The 17,779-nt window shown below is 34.9% G+C and overlaps 1 protein-coding gene across 12 annotated transcripts in view; it reads right to left on the minus strand.

The window, feature by feature from the left end:
• Positions 1 to 17,779, minus strand: part of RYR2 (ryanodine receptor 2) — a 361,102-nt gene that overhangs the window by 14,871 nt on the left and 328,452 nt on the right. For all 12 annotated transcript variants that reach the window (XM_046939481.1, XM_046939480.1, XM_025149037.3 and 9 more), the window contains 10 exons: positions 14,044 to 14,124; positions 13,256 to 13,344; positions 11,199 to 11,327; positions 9,967 to 10,071; positions 8,078 to 8,159; positions 5,744 to 7,047; positions 5,311 to 5,375; positions 3,355 to 3,502; positions 1,574 to 1,660; positions 553 to 771 (listed from right to left, as the gene is read on the minus strand). In XM_046939481.1, the coding sequence (XP_046795437.1) occupies positions 553 to 771; positions 1,574 to 1,660; positions 3,355 to 3,502; positions 5,311 to 5,375; positions 5,744 to 7,047; positions 8,078 to 8,159; positions 9,967 to 10,071; positions 11,199 to 11,327; positions 13,256 to 13,344; positions 14,044 to 14,124 (2,309 nt within the window). The remainder of the gene's footprint in view (positions 1 to 552; positions 772 to 1,573; positions 1,661 to 3,354; positions 3,503 to 5,310; positions 5,376 to 5,743; positions 7,048 to 8,077; positions 8,160 to 9,966; positions 10,072 to 11,198; positions 11,328 to 13,255; positions 13,345 to 14,043; positions 14,125 to 17,779) is intronic.

A 17,779-nucleotide genomic window follows, 5' to 3' on the forward strand; every position in this document is an offset into this window, starting at 1 on the left:
GGAAAGAATGCAATTATTATCATTATTTACCATAAAGAATGCCAATCACTTCTAGTCAGCTAATAAATGTAGTTGTAAAGAATATTGCGGGAAAATATAATTAAGAGTTCAAGAGGATAAAAAGCTGTGAAATAGAAGAGGACATCTCCATACCCAGAAATCTGAGCCTCCACTGTTTGTGCCAACCAGTGAAACAAAACAACATTTTTAGAATTTATTGATCTGCAGAGAAACTTAATTTATAGTGGAAAATCAAACAATGCTTGACAGTCACAAGAATTTCCTGCTATACTTGCCTGCGTGATGTGGTAACTGTGGAAACAGTGAACCTATGATCCAATGCCAGACCAACAAATCAGGATCTGGCCTAGAACCTTCTGAATTCACAATTCACCTAACTCAGTTTTTGTTGCAGATTACACTAGCAGAACAGTATTTATATGATTTCTCAACTTGTTTAAGAAAAGGTGCTACAACTTTGTTCCAATTTATGCAACTCGGTGGACAAAAAGTTGGCAGCTAAAATTAAAAACAGCGATCAATTTTTCTTACTTTCAAACAGTAATACCCAATGATGCAGAAGAATGAGATGACCGTGTGTAAGATGGCCAAAATTCGCAGTGTGGGCTCCATGTAGCCACTGCTTTCTTCCAGTACATAGTGCACTGCAATGACCCTCTGGCTGTCACTCTCCAAGCTGTCCAACTTCATATTTTCTCCAGTAGACACTACAGGAATTTCCTTTTCTTCTGTCACAGCAGAGGTGGAGACCTGTTTAAATCACTTATATCTTAATATTACAGGTGTATTCCTTTGACAGATGTTTTATACCACTACAAGTTAAATAGTACAACTGAAAACAATCTCATCAAGGACAACAGAATTGTGAGGAAATCTTTCTTTTTTTTTCCCCCCTCCAAAAAATGTTCACAGCAAATATTTCACAGAGACCACTTTGTCTTGTTACACTAACCTATGACAGTGTTGATTTTCTTTTACTCTCTTTCCATTGCAAGTGCAGGCCATGCCAAATTTATCACCTTGAATTCAAGAAAGGGCATAGTCCTCCTAGAAGAAACCCCATGAACTCCTGACATTGCTGCATGTAATCTTTACGAGCAGGGTTCTTCCAAGAACTGAACTGAATCTGGAAAATCTTGAGTTGTATTATATTTACTACAGACCTTGACAAAGATGATCCATGATATTCTACACAGCTGTACACTCTCTCAAGGGAGTATGAGGACACAAGAAGACATCTCAGCTGAAGTGTATTAGCCTAAGTTGTCAGTGAAAATTGGAGTTGGCTGAGTCACTGTACTATGAAATGGAGCATCTGAGGCACAGATACTTTCACTCTGCTGCATTTGTCACAGCACAGAACTCAGGAAATAGCTATTTGTGTATTTCATGCAAACACATCAGCTATCACTGTTAGATCTCTGAAGTATCAGTCTGAAGAAGGTATTTACTCTGTTAGGTTGGCAGTTTTTTTTTTACAGTAGAACACAGTCTACAAAACCTGAATGCTTTTCAGAATGCAACATTAAAAGCAACAGCGCAATGAACATACCTTATAGAAAAGCAGGATGAAGTTGATGGCAAAGGCAACAAACAACGCCAACATCCGCATGTTATAAAAGTTTCGAGCAAAATAGTTCTGAAAACATAAATAAAGCTTAAATACACCCTGCCTCATAATGATACCACAATCCTGAAATTCATTATTAAGCATTATTTTAGGGAAATTAAGCTACAGAACTAATAAATTGTCAGAAGTGTGATGAATGTTCAGTCCCAATCTGAAAAAGAAATTATATTTTCACACTCTGCTTCAGAATTTCCCATGATTTCAGTCAGACTATACTGTATGTAGGATATCAGCCATGCTAGTTTTCTTTAGTGCCTTCAATGTCAGAAGACTGAAAAATTATGCATTAAATAAAGTTTTAATGTATTTCTATCCCTTTGTATATTAAGAACATCAAAAATGAAAGTTGAAGCCCATGAAACCTTAAGAGAAATCTTGTTTCAGTGAGGAAATTCTTGCTTAAACCTACGTTCTATGGTGGACTGAATATTTAAGTTTCAAAACAATATCTAAATTTATAGTCATTCCATCTTGTTGGTTGGGCCACTTCATTTTAAAGAAGTTTCACAACATATGTCTTCCTTATGAATCACCTTTGAAGAAGTTTCTATCTATATCTTTCCATTTATCTATAAAATAACAGATCAAAAAATGAATTAACTAACAGTTTAAAAAAAAGCAAAAATTTCAAGGTTGCAAAGTAGTGCTACCAGGAAGCCACAAAAATTTGAAGAAAATTTACTCCCAATTTTCCCAATGCATTTCCTTTGCCCACATAACTTTAACCCCTTACCTCTCACCACATAATTAATTAAGAGCGTATCACACTAAGAAGTCTGTACATAAGCAAGCACATTTAAAAGAAGGTGACATTACATTGTTTTTATCTTTCTGAGATGTTATCTTTACCAGTTGTAACCTTTTTTTGATGTAGGTCATTGTATATTCCCAGTACATTAATATTCTTTCATTTGCTTTTTACAACCTAGGAAATGGCTATTTTTTTATGGTTTTGGTTGGGATCATAGAGACTCTTAAGATGCTGTATTCAGGATTTTTGATTAAAATAGTCGTGACAGAACACTGATATTTTTAGCTGTTAGTGAGCAGTGCTTCCCCAGAGCCAAGGACTTTTCTATTTCTTGTGCTGCCCTGCTAGCAAGGAGCTGGGAGTGCACAAGGAGCTGAGAAGGGACACAGCTGGGACAGCTGACCAAAACTGGCATAAGTGATATATAGGCCACACACCCAGCAATAAATGCTAGGGGAAAGAGGGAGGAAGCAAGCAAGGGATATTCAGATTGATGGCATCTGTCTTCCCAAGCAGCCATTAAACGTGATTTGCCCAGCTTTCCTGGGAGTGGCTGGATACCTAGCTGCCCTTGGAAGGCAGGAAATAAATTCCTTGTTTTGCTTTGCTTTGCTTGCATGTGCTGCTTTTGCTTTGCTAGTAAACTGTCTTTATCTCAGACCCCAAGTTCTCACTATTTTACCTTTCCAATCCTCTCCCCGGTCTTATCAGAGGAGAGTGAGTGAGTAGCTGCTTTTTGTTGTTGTTGTTGTTGTTGTGTTTGTGGTTTTGTTTTGTTTTTCACTTATCAATCCAAACAAATCTTTGCCTTTATATCCAATTTATGGATGACTGTGCATAGAAGAATGAATGAGACCTATCAGATGTAAATCAGTCTTTTTCGGTTTGGTAGAATAATTTTGAGGTACATCTCTCTCATAATATGTAAGCCACAGGGTAGAAAACAACTTACAAGAAGCTTCTGTTGATATGCAATAATTTTTTTCCAGAAAGCTGATTCCTGAATTTCTGGTTCTCCATATCTGTGAGTATGAAGCTGTCTTAACTTCTGTTTTGCTCTGTCTTCCTTTGCTTTCTCTTCTTTTTCTCCATCCTCTCCTCTTAGGATACAATTGAAACCAAAATAACATGACAATTTAAGAAAATTGACATAAAAATAACTAAACCACACCCTATGAAAGAACACTGCATCCTTTCATTTGGCTCAAGTAGTCATGATTCATGCAGTGCATACAAATTGGTAATAAGTATAGATATCCATCTTCAGCATAAAGCACTGGCAATTGTGACGTACTTGTTAAATCTACAGATAATTGAATTTACTAGTTTGCCACCTTGAAGTTAGAATCACTGACTGGTAGATGCAGGTAACCAAGAATCTTCCAAACTTATTACCTGAAGCTCTGCTTCCTAATTGTGCAGCTCATACTTGCGTTGGCAAATGTCTGTCCAACTGTCCGTATGTCTGAGCACTCCCATCCAACCTCATGCACTTGAACAATCTGATTTTCACACAAACTGAAGAATACTGTTTTTTCTTGTATTTACAAACGAAGCTTCATGTTTTAACTTCTGCTTTTCTGTCCTGCTGTGGATGACGTAAGTACTCCCTCCAGGAGGAGAGAGGAATAAGAAAGCTTGACAGCATTTCAATCTGTGATCATCACCGTGATGCTTACAAAAAGTCATAGCCAGTGGGCTGCCTTCTTGAAGCACAACGTCTTAGGAACTCAGAATTATTTTGGAAGCTAATGAGACTTGACATCATGATAGATGAAAGGATCACAGAAGACCATTTGAGGCCAAATCAGAGTGAGAGGCAACTTATATGTTACATTATTAATCCATCTATCTACAAACAGAATAACTGATGTCCTAAGCTGCTTCATAGTAGGATATCTTCAGCAAAGTTTCACTTGAAAGTTTATCTTACACTAGGGATGGCTTCAGGGCAGCTAACAGCATCAGACACTTGCACTCCTTACAAAGAATACATGTATCACTGCAACTCACATAGCCAAGCAGTGCAATCAACAGTGAACTTCAAAAGTCAAAAAGACTTGCCTTTAATGCAGCCAGTACAAATTTGTAGAAAATTTCTGTACTGATTACAAAGAAGAGTATTAATTACTGGCAAGAGTTTATCATCCCAGGAGGGCAATATGGAGATAGCTTGAGAGTAAGGAATGCACTAGGAATTTTGATAGTGATATATCAGCGACAGGAACTATACACTTAGCAAGAACAATAAAAAAGGGTGATGGAGTGCCATATTTTCACTGGTTAAAGCCAAGTCCTATGTTTTGCTTTTTTATTCTCAGTGATCTCATTAAACTTAGATTTTATCATGTCTTAAAAAGCCCCAAATTATTATTTATCAAATGCTAATGATCCTCATAAAAATGTGCAAGTATTCAGTAATTCATTAAAACCATAATGGAACAATAAGCTTTTGCAAAATCCAAATAGGTCAAAGTATGCCATAGCAAATGGGATGAGCAAAACAGATTTGGTCTCTACCACTGATAGATAACTCTGGAACACAAACACTCTTACAATTTTTTTGAAGAAATTTTCTTCTTATTTTCATACTTGCCAAGAAAACCTTAAATGAACAGATGAAATTAAGCCCAATTAAAACAGATGCGTATAAAATGATTTATCAGATTCAAGATATTTTTTAGAAGTGTACTCATTTCATTGAAACCTAGATTTATAAAATCTCTGAGTGAAATTATTTACATGGACTTTACTTGCAAATGTGTCCTGATGATGAAGATGGATTAAAAAAAACAACTGTGGTATTTGAATGGAAACAAAATTATAGGCAAAGGAGTAAGTATAAATCAAGTTGATTTTTCAGTGAAACAAATGTATTTGCAAGATCATTAGTAAGAATTATACATACTCTGCTTTTTCAGGTTCAGATTTTGTTTCTTCCTTCTCTTCCTTTTCATCTTCTTTCACCTGGTCCTAGAGATAGTCAGATTTTTTTTTTAAAGTATCAAAACACTATTATATGGAACAAAGATAGTTAAAAAAAACATACAGAGTACAGAATTCTAACTTTGGGAGGTTTTTTTAACAGTTGAAGCTCAGAGAAAAAATTGATCCTCCATTTTAGCTCTGAATTATAAGAAAACCAAATTACCAGGTACTTAAAGAAGTCTGTAAGCATTTCAGTTTAGGATGTCAGAGAAGGGAAACCTTAGGGATTATATGTGATTCCCTAGAAAATGCAACAAAAGCCACACAGGAATAGATGCAAGTTTTGTTTCAAGACTATACTTCACATATGAAAAAGAAGAGAAACATACAACACAAATAAAAAGTATGATTACCTGGACTTTTTCCTGTGCCTCAGGCATTGGTGCTACAGAAGGAGTGCTCAGTAAATCGCTCAAACCAGCATTTGGGTTGTGAGGAATCAATTTATACTGTCCACCTTCTCGTTTCAAATCCAAACCAAATATATCTGAGAGTAGATCACTCTCCTCTGATAAAGTTCTCAAATCAGTCAAGTCTTCAGTAGGCAAGGCAGTTTCTGCTGGCTTCCTCTCCCCCTCTTCTCCTTCCCCACGCACCTCATCCTGAGTGGGATCTGGCATATTAGCTAATAGCTCAGCCACCTTGATTTTCTTTGCTCCTTCTACTAGGCTTCCTCCAAGAAGCAAACTGCAAATGATGCGAAAGAAGCCCCGGAAGACACTACAGGCAAAATGCAGTAAACCCATTAAAATGCTCCAGTAGGAAGAAAATAAAGCCATAACCATGTCCTTCATGGTCATTTTCTTCACCTTCTTCATCTGTTTCTTTAGGCTCTTCACGCTGAGCATTTTCATAAGAGTCATTAAATTATACTTGAGCGCTACTAATGCTGACTTCATAGTTACAAGTGAGAAGAAACCCATTCCAGGATCCTGTTCCTCAAGCTTATCTTTCTCATTGTCCTCTTTATTTGCTGACCTTTCATTTAGATCTGACTCGGATATTTGGGCAGCCAGTTGCATTTCAAAGATGGTATCTTCACAGAAATTAACAAAAAGCTCCATCTTTTCTTTCTCTCCACCTTCATTTACAACATCAAATATAAACTGTCTCTTTGACTCTTTTACCTGAGGTTTTTCCCACTGAGTCCGACTTGACTCACTTATTTCAAAATACACTCGTTCAATGCGTTTTGCACTGCCCATGATTTCTATACGTCCAAGGAAAGGCTGAAAGTAATTCAGCACACTTTCTGACAGTTCAAGAAAAGTTTGCAAGCGAGTATCGTGGGGCATGTGTTCGGAGAGGTTGGTCAGGAGAACCGCGACATTGAAACCAATGTCTTTGGCGGGCTCATGGAATCGTTTCACAAACTCCTCATAGTCCAGAGTCTCATTCTCATCTGTTTCAGCACATGATAGCAGAAATTCAGTTTCAGACTGGGTGTAATGCTTATGGCTTTCCATTGCCTTGTGGAAATCCCTTTTTGAAATTATGCCTTTACCATCAGGATCATACTCTTTGAACGCATCAGAAGAAGTCAAATCTTTCAGTTTCAAGAACATATCAAAAAACTTCAGAATCATCTCCACATTGTTGGACGATTCCACAAGCATATCAACCATTTGCTTGCCAATAGTTCCATTCACAACATTACCTAGATGTGATAACATGAAGTTAGAGATACTGATAGCAACAAACATTTCAGCAAAGAGGAAGATTGATAAAACATTGGCTAAGACACTTTTATGAGGAAACCAGCTGTAAAATCGAAATCTTTTAAAAATACAAATACCCTAAGACTTGGGAAAAAACGTGACTGAATATTTGCTAACAGAGAAATTAAGAACAAATAAGCCATAGAGAGGCACATTTGTTACATTTACTGAAGTACTAAACATGGGCAGATTTTCAATACTAACACTACACATTCTATTGCGGTGCCAGATAGAATTAGTGTCACATTAGTGAGGATGACTAGTTCAGTAGGTCCCTCATAGAGTGCTGTCTACATATACTAAGAATTTACTTTGCATCTCAGTTGACCTCGTATGACCAAACAATAGCAACCCATGTTACACTGCAATTTAGGATCCATTTGCTGCCCTCCTATTTCTTTCAAGACAATAAATGTACATGAAAGAAGTAAAAAAAGAGAAAGTATCTTTCAATTGTCTATGTTTGTGTATTTCTAAGCAGAGTACTATTGATCGCCTCTAGACAGCAACTACCTACATGTATTTCTTGACAAGGATCACATTCTCTGTGGAATGACAATTTTCAATTTCTAGTTTTAAAGGACTTTGAACTAAGTCACTAGGAGAGTTGAAGCCTAATATTTATGGCCAAGATGGCTATAAAATTAATTGCAACCTATTAAAGCTGTTAACAAAATGATAAATAATTTGTTCAATTCATAGAATTTAGGATTCCAACTTCAACAGTAGAATTTCTCACTTAAAGCCAAAAGATAAGCCAAGTTCACAGAAACAAAATGTAACTTCTGCAATAGCTGGATTTTACACAATTATGACATGCAGAAGCAATATAAATGATATCAAATACACTATAGAAATCTCTCACGCAATTAATGACCTAACATCTCTCACAACTCTCACATGAAAGTCAAAAACCTAAACATTTACAAAATAACTGTAAAAGAAAAATAAACATTAAATTTTACCTACCTTCCAGCATAGACAGCAACATGACAACCATATCCTTCTGAAGATCCATTAATTCTTTCAGTAATTCAATTTGACTGGAATCCTAAATAATGAACACAAACATATAAATAAGATGTCTATTGACTTCCTTGACACTCATATATGTTTATGCAGATATCACCCTGTAAAAATAACATTTAAAAATTATGAGATTATTAGTATTGAGAGTGGTAATAAAGGAATAAAGCAATAACAGGGTACGTCAAGCCCATAGGTGATGCCTCTGTAATGATTAATAACATCTAAAATAGCATTACTGTTGATGTAATCAAGTTCACAGCCTAGAAGCCTTGCAAAAACAACCATGGCAGCAGCATATAGAGCTCAAAGTGCAACATGATTATAAAAGAAACTAAACAAGCTTCCAAAGGCTAAGAGTTTGAGCTCCACACAAGAGAAAGACACTGTCTCTACTTATCATACATTTGTAGCGAGCTGTTTCTGTCATTGTGCAGAACAGCACGAATAACTTCTCACACTACAGTGCATCTTTTTGAGCAAAGGTTCTGGGGTTTCTCTGAAGCGGCTGGGTGAGTATCATCATTTTCTAGATGTACTAGCTAAAAGAAGACAGTATGAATTCATGCTGGCACAGCTCAAACCATACACTTGTCATTACCGTGGAACGGTAATGCAGATCTTGCTAATAATCAAATCAGGATTCTTAATCAACAATTAGCTTACATGTGTTTGACTGGCTGTCTCTAACTACTTAAATATCACTTTCCACGCTGCTTTAGTGGTTCAGGAACAAAGCACAATAGTCACCACTGTAGCCTACCCAATCACTGGCTTTTTTTTCTATTATGAATATAATAAAGATAATCCAAAATCATGATAGTATCTACAAAGATTTGGAAATAGATGTAAACAGAAATTCAATGCATCACTTTGAAAAGCAGCTTTCAGTATTATGTCATCTACTGGAAGGTGTCATCTTTTTAACCATAAGAATTGAGATCTGTAGCAGAAAGTCTGCAGACCTAAGTAACTGACCCATTTCAAGGTGTAAAATCTGACGGGTAAGGAGAAAAAATATTTAAGCCAGACTATTTTCAACTATGGAACACATTCAAAGAATACTTAACGTGGACACATGGTCTACATTATAAATAAATAAATAAGGAAATTGCCATAGCCTTCAGAGTTTTATTGCTTAACAACTGAAACTTTTTCATAATTATGACACTATTCTCAGAAAATATCAAATTATGTAAAAAACTGAGAATTATTACATTCAATTAAAAATGTATAATATAAGATGAACTGAATTCTTATTAAAAATTACAAAGCTGAAAAACACGGTGTTTAAGGATAGAATTCTTCTCTAACTTTAGTCCTCTTCAGAACTGTCTGTGCTAATCTCCCATACTTTGTAGTTCATGAAAGGAGTACTCACATCCAAAAGCAATATACTCATTGCAAAGATTAATTACAATTTTTCTCTACTGAGAATAGAAAAGGCTTAGATATCTGCTTTGAACTAGACACCTAAATGGGGAAGATAGTTCCTGCATAAAAGCCTTGTGCAAAATCACAGAAAACAAGGAGGCAGAACTTTGATAGGAAACACCAGGGCTAAACTGTACTTTTTTCTGCATTTCAGGTGATATGCTTCATTTAATCAGCTTTGAGACCGTGGTCAGTAATTCTTTCATAGGCCTGCTATTCACATCTACTGTAATTCCATAGTTTATGCCTTGAAATGCTTTTTTATTATTTCACCTCTTTTTTATTTTTCCTCTTACCTTCACTATCAACTGCTGTTATTATTTACTCAAACACAGTAACAAACACAGTTTATCTTTACTAAAAAGTCATTAACTTTAAAAGCAAAAACAAAAAGATACCTGAGACAGCTTCATCTGCATATGAGCAAATACATGAAGAAAACCAACTACAGCATCCCATAGCCTGCTGTGTGCCAGACTTTGCTGATTCCCAGTACATGGCCCCTGTTTTTAACATTGCGATAAGAGGAAAAAAAAAAAAAGCAGGTTTTATCTAAGAAACTCAATTAAAACAAAACAAACAAACAAAATCCACAAAAAAAACCAGAAAGACAGAGAGGTATAGTAGGGGTCTATCCTTTAAAAAAGGCTATGAAAAAAGAAGCATAAATAGAATTGCCTATTTTATAACACCGCCAACCATGAACAACGCCAATTGCTAATAACCATTCCAACCCTGCTTTAGCTAAGTGTCAATTAACAATTCAGAAGGACAAAAAGTATAGGTTAGCTATTCGCAACTTTAAACTACAAATGTTAGAGGAGTACAAATCTTGAAGCTGATGTACCTGTAAATTAGAAATAACCTTATACAGTACAGATGCAAAATTGTTATAAGAGATTAGAGACTAGGATTCCTGGTTTGTAGGTTTGGCTTTTTTTCCAGTAAATCTACTTGTAGAACAGTGTTAAAAACTATTATTCCAAAAAATTCATCTTCCAAAAAGCAAGATTGCAAAATCTTTTGAAACCTCAGACAATAGCAAATAAAATATTTACTAGCTAACAGTATTTCCTGTGAATTGCCAAACAAGTATACAATAAACACGTGTACGCACATGTAAGTTGCTGATACTTGTATTTATTCAGCACAGTTATCATGTTTCAGTATAATATGTACAAGATTTTTTTTCAACACATTTTGAGATTAATAATTTAGTTAAACACTTCATTTTTTATTTGTTGCGAGGAAATCAACATTGCCTCAGAAATAATTAATTAAAAAATCCACCTTACTATTATGGAATCATAGAATGGCTTGGGCTGAAAGGGACCTCAAGGATCAACAAGTCCCCAGCTCCCCTGCCACAGTGTCTGCACTTTGTAAACAACCAAAGGATGATTATTTACTAATAGGTGTAAATTTGTCTGCATTATTAAAGCCCCAAAAGAGTGGTACCAGTAATACAAAATTTGACTTCCTATTTGAATAAATGCACTAAAATCATTTTGAAGTACAATTCTGTCTATTTTATATCCCTATCTATATTTCATTTTACCTGCATTATTTATATATCTGAAGTATTACACATTTTCTTACAAATCCATAAAATTACAATGAAATATTCTACCTGGATATACTCCGTCAGAGTATTGAAAACTTGTTTCGCAACCTGGATGGCTTTGGAAAAATTTCGTTGTCCTTGTTCATCAATAACATCCTTCCCAGAATAATACCAATAGAAATCACTAATGGACTCCTAAAAACAGTTGTGAGAAGCACAAAGAGATTACACAAGCAAAGTTTCTCTAATCAGTTCTTCATCAAGATCAGAAAAGTATTAGCTAGAAATATAGTTCTGAAAAGTAATCAGTTTATGTTTTTAAATGATCCCTCACAGTTTGTCAAGTACTACTTCAAGAATTTTCATCTCAAGGGAATTGATAGGAACAATAATGAACTGACAATAAGAAAAAAAAGACTATAAAAAAAGGAAAAAAAAAAAGAATGAGATTTGTTGCCATCTGCTCTTAAAAATGAAACTGTTTGCATTCTGAACAGGAGGACACAGTATTACTGTGATGTTGAATGCTGCTCATGAAAGAATTTCTCTTTATACTCTGTGCTTGATACCCATTCAGTAGTGGGAACAAAGGTAGTTTTGTATGCAAGATACCTGTATCTGCCTTCCCTAAAGGAAACCTCATAAAAGTTTCAACAAAGTAAGCAGTGGAATAGAAATCGCTGTATTACCCCTACAACTTCTACAGAATGTGTAAAGATAAATAGCAACATTGATAACAGCAGCAACTTAAAGAATACTTATTTTAATAGATTGGAATTCTTAGTCACAATACATAAATGGTTAAGAGAAAATTTAGGTAGACAAAAAAAAAAAAAAAAGGAAACAAAGCAGATTGAGTATCATATACAGTGATTAACCATTACCAGTAACAATGGTAAGCTTTCACATTTAAAAATTAAGGATAAACTTCAAAGTAGAGGCTTGAAAGGTTTTTAAACTAGCCTTCTGCTTTTCTCCTCCTCCTTACCCCAACACACATCCATTAGGAAATGATGAACTATTCTTATGTTTCACTTTGTGCCATGCATGTAACAGACCAGTGGTAAGATAATCAGTATATGGATGAAAAAGCTGGCTGAATCTGGAGTCAGTCAATAATTGCATGCACTGATCTGTGCTCTTCCTTAGCACCTACCTACCTACCTACCTTCTGCATGCGCTGCATCATAGAATCATTTGAGTTGGAAGGAACCCTTAAAGGTCATCTAGTCCAACTCCTCTGCAATGAACATGGAAAACTAGAGCTAGATGAGGCTGCCCAGAGTCCCATCCAGCCTGACCTTGTGTGTCTCCAGGGATGGGATATCCACCACCTCTCTAGGCAACCTATTCCAGTGCCTCACCACCCTTATTGTAAAAAACAACAACAACAAAAAAAAACAACAACAACAAAAAATCACCTTCTTACATCCAATCTAAATCTCCCCACTTTTAGTTTGAAACCACTCCCCTTGTCCTGTCACAACACACCTTGCTAAAGAATCTATCCCCTTCTTTCTTATAGAAACCCTTATATACTGAGAAGTCCATTCTCAGATCTCCCAGGAGCCTTCTCTTCTCCAGGATGAACAGTCCCATCTCTCTTAGCCTGTCCTCATAGGGTGAGTGTTCCATCCCCTTGATCATTTTTGTGGCCCTCCTCTGGGCACACTCTGTTGAGCTCTATGTCTCTCCTGTTCTGAGGACTCTACATCTGGACACAATACTCCTGGTGAGGTCTCATCAGCACAGAGTAGAAGGGTAGGATCACCTCACTTGACCTGCTGGCCCGCTTCTTTTGATGCGGCCCAGGATATGGTTGGCTTTACGGACTGCCAGGGCACATTGCTGGTTCATGTTCATTTTGCCATTGACCTGTACCCCCATGTCCTTTTTGGCAGAGCAGTGCTTTAAGGATGAAGTTTGATCTTGCTGTAAACAGAATATTTTGTTTCAAGAAACCACTTACAGCTGAAGGAAATTCCAAAGAAATTAAGAAGTTCTGAGTTTTCACATAGAACAGTCTACCTTATGATCAAAATACATAAAAAGCATGATGGTAAATGTTGCATAAATACTAGTCATCTTTGTCATCTACTTAATTAGTACAGAAGTTAACCTACCTGAACTCTCAATAAGTAATCCACAGTGGAAATTATAATATTAACAGTTGTGTTGTTACCAGTCTGAGTTCTCAAGTAATTCTGAAAATCTAAAATTTCAAATAAAAGTTTTAGTTTAAATTTAAGTGCAAAATTCACAAAATTATTTCTAATTAAATATGATCAAAAAAAGTATATCTTAAAGGAATGGATTTTTATTTTTCTACTAATTGTATTTAAGAGTTTCAGCATTTTATTACAGAGATCATATCAATTTATCAGCAAAACATAAGCCAGGAATTTGATTTATTTATTTTCATCTGTAGAAGTTTAACTTGGCCATATTTATGACAAATTTTACATCCTCAGAATTCCATCAATACCAAGAGAACGATGCCTAATACATATTTTGCAAAGTGACAATGAAATCAAGTCTCATATTTATACAATTCCTGGCTGCAGGGTCAAAAATATGTCCAATGGTTCATGCAAATTATTTTCTCCTCTCAATTACTGGTTAGAAGTTATAAATCATGTGCATTTTCCTATATTGTTTATCTCTTCCAGTCAGGTGAAGACTAAAAATTCAACAGTTTGGAAACCAGTACTTTTTCTACAAAGCTTAAACAGACTAAACAGCCTGACAATTTATCACATATAAACATTTTTCTTTTGTGTCTGTCTAGCAGCCTCACTACATTCTATAATATTTTATGAAGACTGCCCAACTTACAGCAATGAAGAGTTTTTATCTTTAGTTATCTTTAACTTAGTGCCACCTTGACTTATCTGGAAGGCTGCCCACAAACCTGAATTGTGTCCTTCACAAAGCAATTGAAGAAAGCGAAAGAGGTCACAGGTGAACTCATCATCCTGCATCACCTTTTCTCCTGCAGAAAGTACAGATGGAAGCACAGATTATCACAGGCTGACAGCGAATACTGCATGCCCCCTGTAGAAAATCTCCATATTTAATTTAAAGAAGGAAAGAGAAAATGTATAGCCTCCAATCTACCTGAAGCACATGACTTGTGCTTGACAGATAGTTTGTTTCAAAAAGTCTCAATTAAAAAAAAAGTTAACTTTGGATTTATAAATATAGCAGCATGAGCAGGGCAACATTTTAGAAATAATCCATGATTTACATTCTTTTTTGAGTATTCTAGGCATGAACGCTGCATTACAAACAAAGGTTGGGATCAGATGAATTTAATTACCATTCATCACAAAACAAAGTACTTGAAAAGAGAATTAATTGAATGGTAATGAAAATCACTCCTCAAATAAATGATAAGATTTTAAAATATCTTAGAATAACCCATGAAATCTATAGCTATCTGAACTAGTTTCTAGTTCTAGAAACTAGTTTCTAGTTTCTGATGAACTAGAACCAAATGCCAATGTGCTTCACTGACTTAGGTCCCTCAGTTCATTTTTTGGTAGACAGATAAAGTATAAATCTTAAAACAATTTTCATGAACCTTCAATGAACAACAGTACACTAGCAAGCCTTGTATTAAAACAACACTATTTCAATTATTTCAACACCTACAGTTAACTGTGTATGCTGAACTGAGATGAGAAGAAACAAACATTCATCAGTGAAAACAAACATAACTCTGAAAAAGGCAGAACAGCAGCCAATAAAAGATAATAAGAAGATAATAATATTGATGATTAAAACAAATCAAGGGTCCACAGGAAATCCCCCTTTTAGGACTTTGGAGAATTATTTGGAAAATGCATATGGAAATAAAAATGGAAACCACAAAACTTATTTTCTTTGAGAATATACATCATTTGAATAAGTGACCAAGTGTTATTTTTAGACAGCAAAATTGAAGGATGAAAAAATACAGGACAACTGCAGAGAAAATGGTTGATATGCTACAGTTTGCAAAATGAAGCTCATAAAGGGCCTGACTATGTGTTTTTTACATATCAAGACATCACTGAATCAAAGCCATCTGCACGGATAAGACTACAGAGTAAGTTAAAATATTTTTCAATGTCTTTTTTTTTCTTTGACCTCTTATCAATTAACGTTTTTCTGAACTAGAGGGAAAACAAAAAGTCTCAATTTAAAATGATTACATGTATGAGTTAATGGAGAATTTATCTTCTTGCTTTTAGTACACCCACTGGAATTTATAAATGTTATAAAACAAATCCCAATCTTAATATTTGAAAGGTTTGGGAGGGCATTTTATTCAGCTGTACCACACAGAAATCACAAAATAAATACAAGTTATTGGACAATTCTGCAAAATCAAATTGCATGTATATAATCTCACATATGCTGAAAAAGTTAATCCTTTTGAACATAATCACTTTCTCTATTTTAAAGTAAATAATAAATAAAAAGCACTGTTTCCAACAGCTTGGGCATACTAAGATTTAAAACAATGCTTGTTATTCATTCCTACAGCTGACTAAAATCTGACTAGAACCAATGTTGATATTGAGTTTTATTTTTCGGATGTTACTTACAGACTGAAAGAGGTACCTTGTTGGAAACTACAGAATTGAAGTGCAGATTCATTTCTTTCTATAAAATCTAAGAATACAACCTTTGCTGTTGCATACATAAATTCATGCCACTTCACTAAACATTTATTTAGAAAATATACTTACAAATATGCACACTGCATACAGCAGGGCTCAGGTCGTCCAACACTGTCCTCTTTAGCTTTTGTTGATATGATGTATATTCTGCATATGCTTGCTTACACATAAATTAAAATAGTCAAAATGCTGCCACTGCTCATGCTGTACGTAAATGGTACGACTACACACATGAAAAATTTATGTGTGTAGTTTTGGAAAAACTGATATCCTGTGTTTGTGATGTATAAGAACAGAAGTATAACTATACAGGAAATGAAAAGAAATTTGATTGAAAAAATGAAATATGTCTGTTTCCTTGAAAGTGCACGTGTCTGAGTTTGATAATTCTCTCTCTATTTTATTATTACTTGATTGTTTATAATTAATATCCCTTGTGGAAAACATTTGACTTCTATTACTCAGAAATACTGACACATTCATCTTCCAGAAAGGTTCAGGACTTCATTTTGAAGGCAGCTAAGCAAGAGTAAAGATCTCTCATAGTAAATTAATCATAGTAAATTTATTTTTACTGATAATATTGCATTGGATTCTGTGTACTGCATGCCTTTGAAACTTCAAGAGTCTGATTCAAAAAAGAAAAGCATGGATTTTCTCACCAAGAACCACTTCTCTGAACTCAAGCTACTTAAGTGCCCCTTATAAATGCAAACACCGATTCAAAAACAGCAATATAAATGTAGAAAACACCACTGCAATGTTGGCTACAGAGAATTACAATGAACTTAGAAAACCATGTTAAGTGGGACTATGCCAGAGAACAAGAAAGGCTTATTTATTGATTTCACGTAATTAACGGATTAAAATAGCCCTCATGTATTCTCTCACTGTCTTCATTACAAAGCATTTGCGTAACTCCCAATCAGTTTAATAACACAACCTTAACTATCAGATCAAATTCAATGCTAAAATTATATTTTATTATAATAAGCCTTCCGAGAACTTATGAAGAACCAAAAAAAAAAAAAAAAAAAAAAGCCACAATACAATATTAATAGCTAATTCTTTCCCTGTCTAAATTCTGGAGTCTTTTCTGAAGGAGGAAATCAACTACTCTGGTTCCATAGGTGACACAATAGCGCATGACAAAGATTGTCAAATATGGTGCAAAACAACATAAATGGTCCTCCTGAAATTCTGAAATTCCTATTTTCATGTTAATATTTTAAAGATGTCTCACAAATGCAGTATCAGTTAAATGCAACTGAATTAATTGAATTAATTCTCACATTTAGATAGATAAAAAGGTTAGTCTAAAAACAGTCTAAAATTTCAGAAGTTTGTAGTCCAATATACTAGCATTATATCCATTTAAGACATTGTTTTCTGAGAGCAGTAAAAACAATGATGTTAGTACAAATTGTATCAACGTGAAAGACTGGTACATTATGTTTCCATAGATATGCTAGCAATATTCTCTTTAAGACAACGCAAAAGAAGAAAACGGGACAGGAAATCAAAATGAGTAAAATTTTAGATGCAAAATTTCCCTATCAACTGTCATGTTGCTCACCTGGGAACTTATTCACCTTTCCACAAAACTCAAACCATAAGCTGGGATAATTATGTCTATTACAGAGAGTTACCTGGTTTAGCTATATTAAAAGTTCCTCGGATTAAAAACTTGGAGAAATAGTTTTCATTACAATACCCAAAAGACTGGAAAGGTGTTACTGTTCAGGGAAGGGTGTTTTGTTTAAATTCTAGCTTCAGTGATCATAGAATCACAGAATGATTTGAGTTGCAAGGGATCTTCAAAGGACATCTGGTCTAACTCCTCTGCACTGAGCAGAGACAGTCACAACTATGACTATTATTTTTTATCTGTACAATTGGCCAGATATATCTAACACATTTCATTAAAAACAGCAGTTTAAAGCAAACTTTCTCATATCTATTCAGAGAGCAGGGAATTTC

The sequence above is a fragment of the Gallus gallus genome, chromosome 3 (genome assembly GCF_016699485.2).
Source record: "Gallus gallus isolate bGalGal1 chromosome 3, bGalGal1.mat.broiler.GRCg7b, whole genome shotgun sequence".
NCBI classification, from domain to species: domain Eukaryota; kingdom Metazoa; phylum Chordata; class Aves; order Galliformes; family Phasianidae; genus Gallus; species Gallus gallus.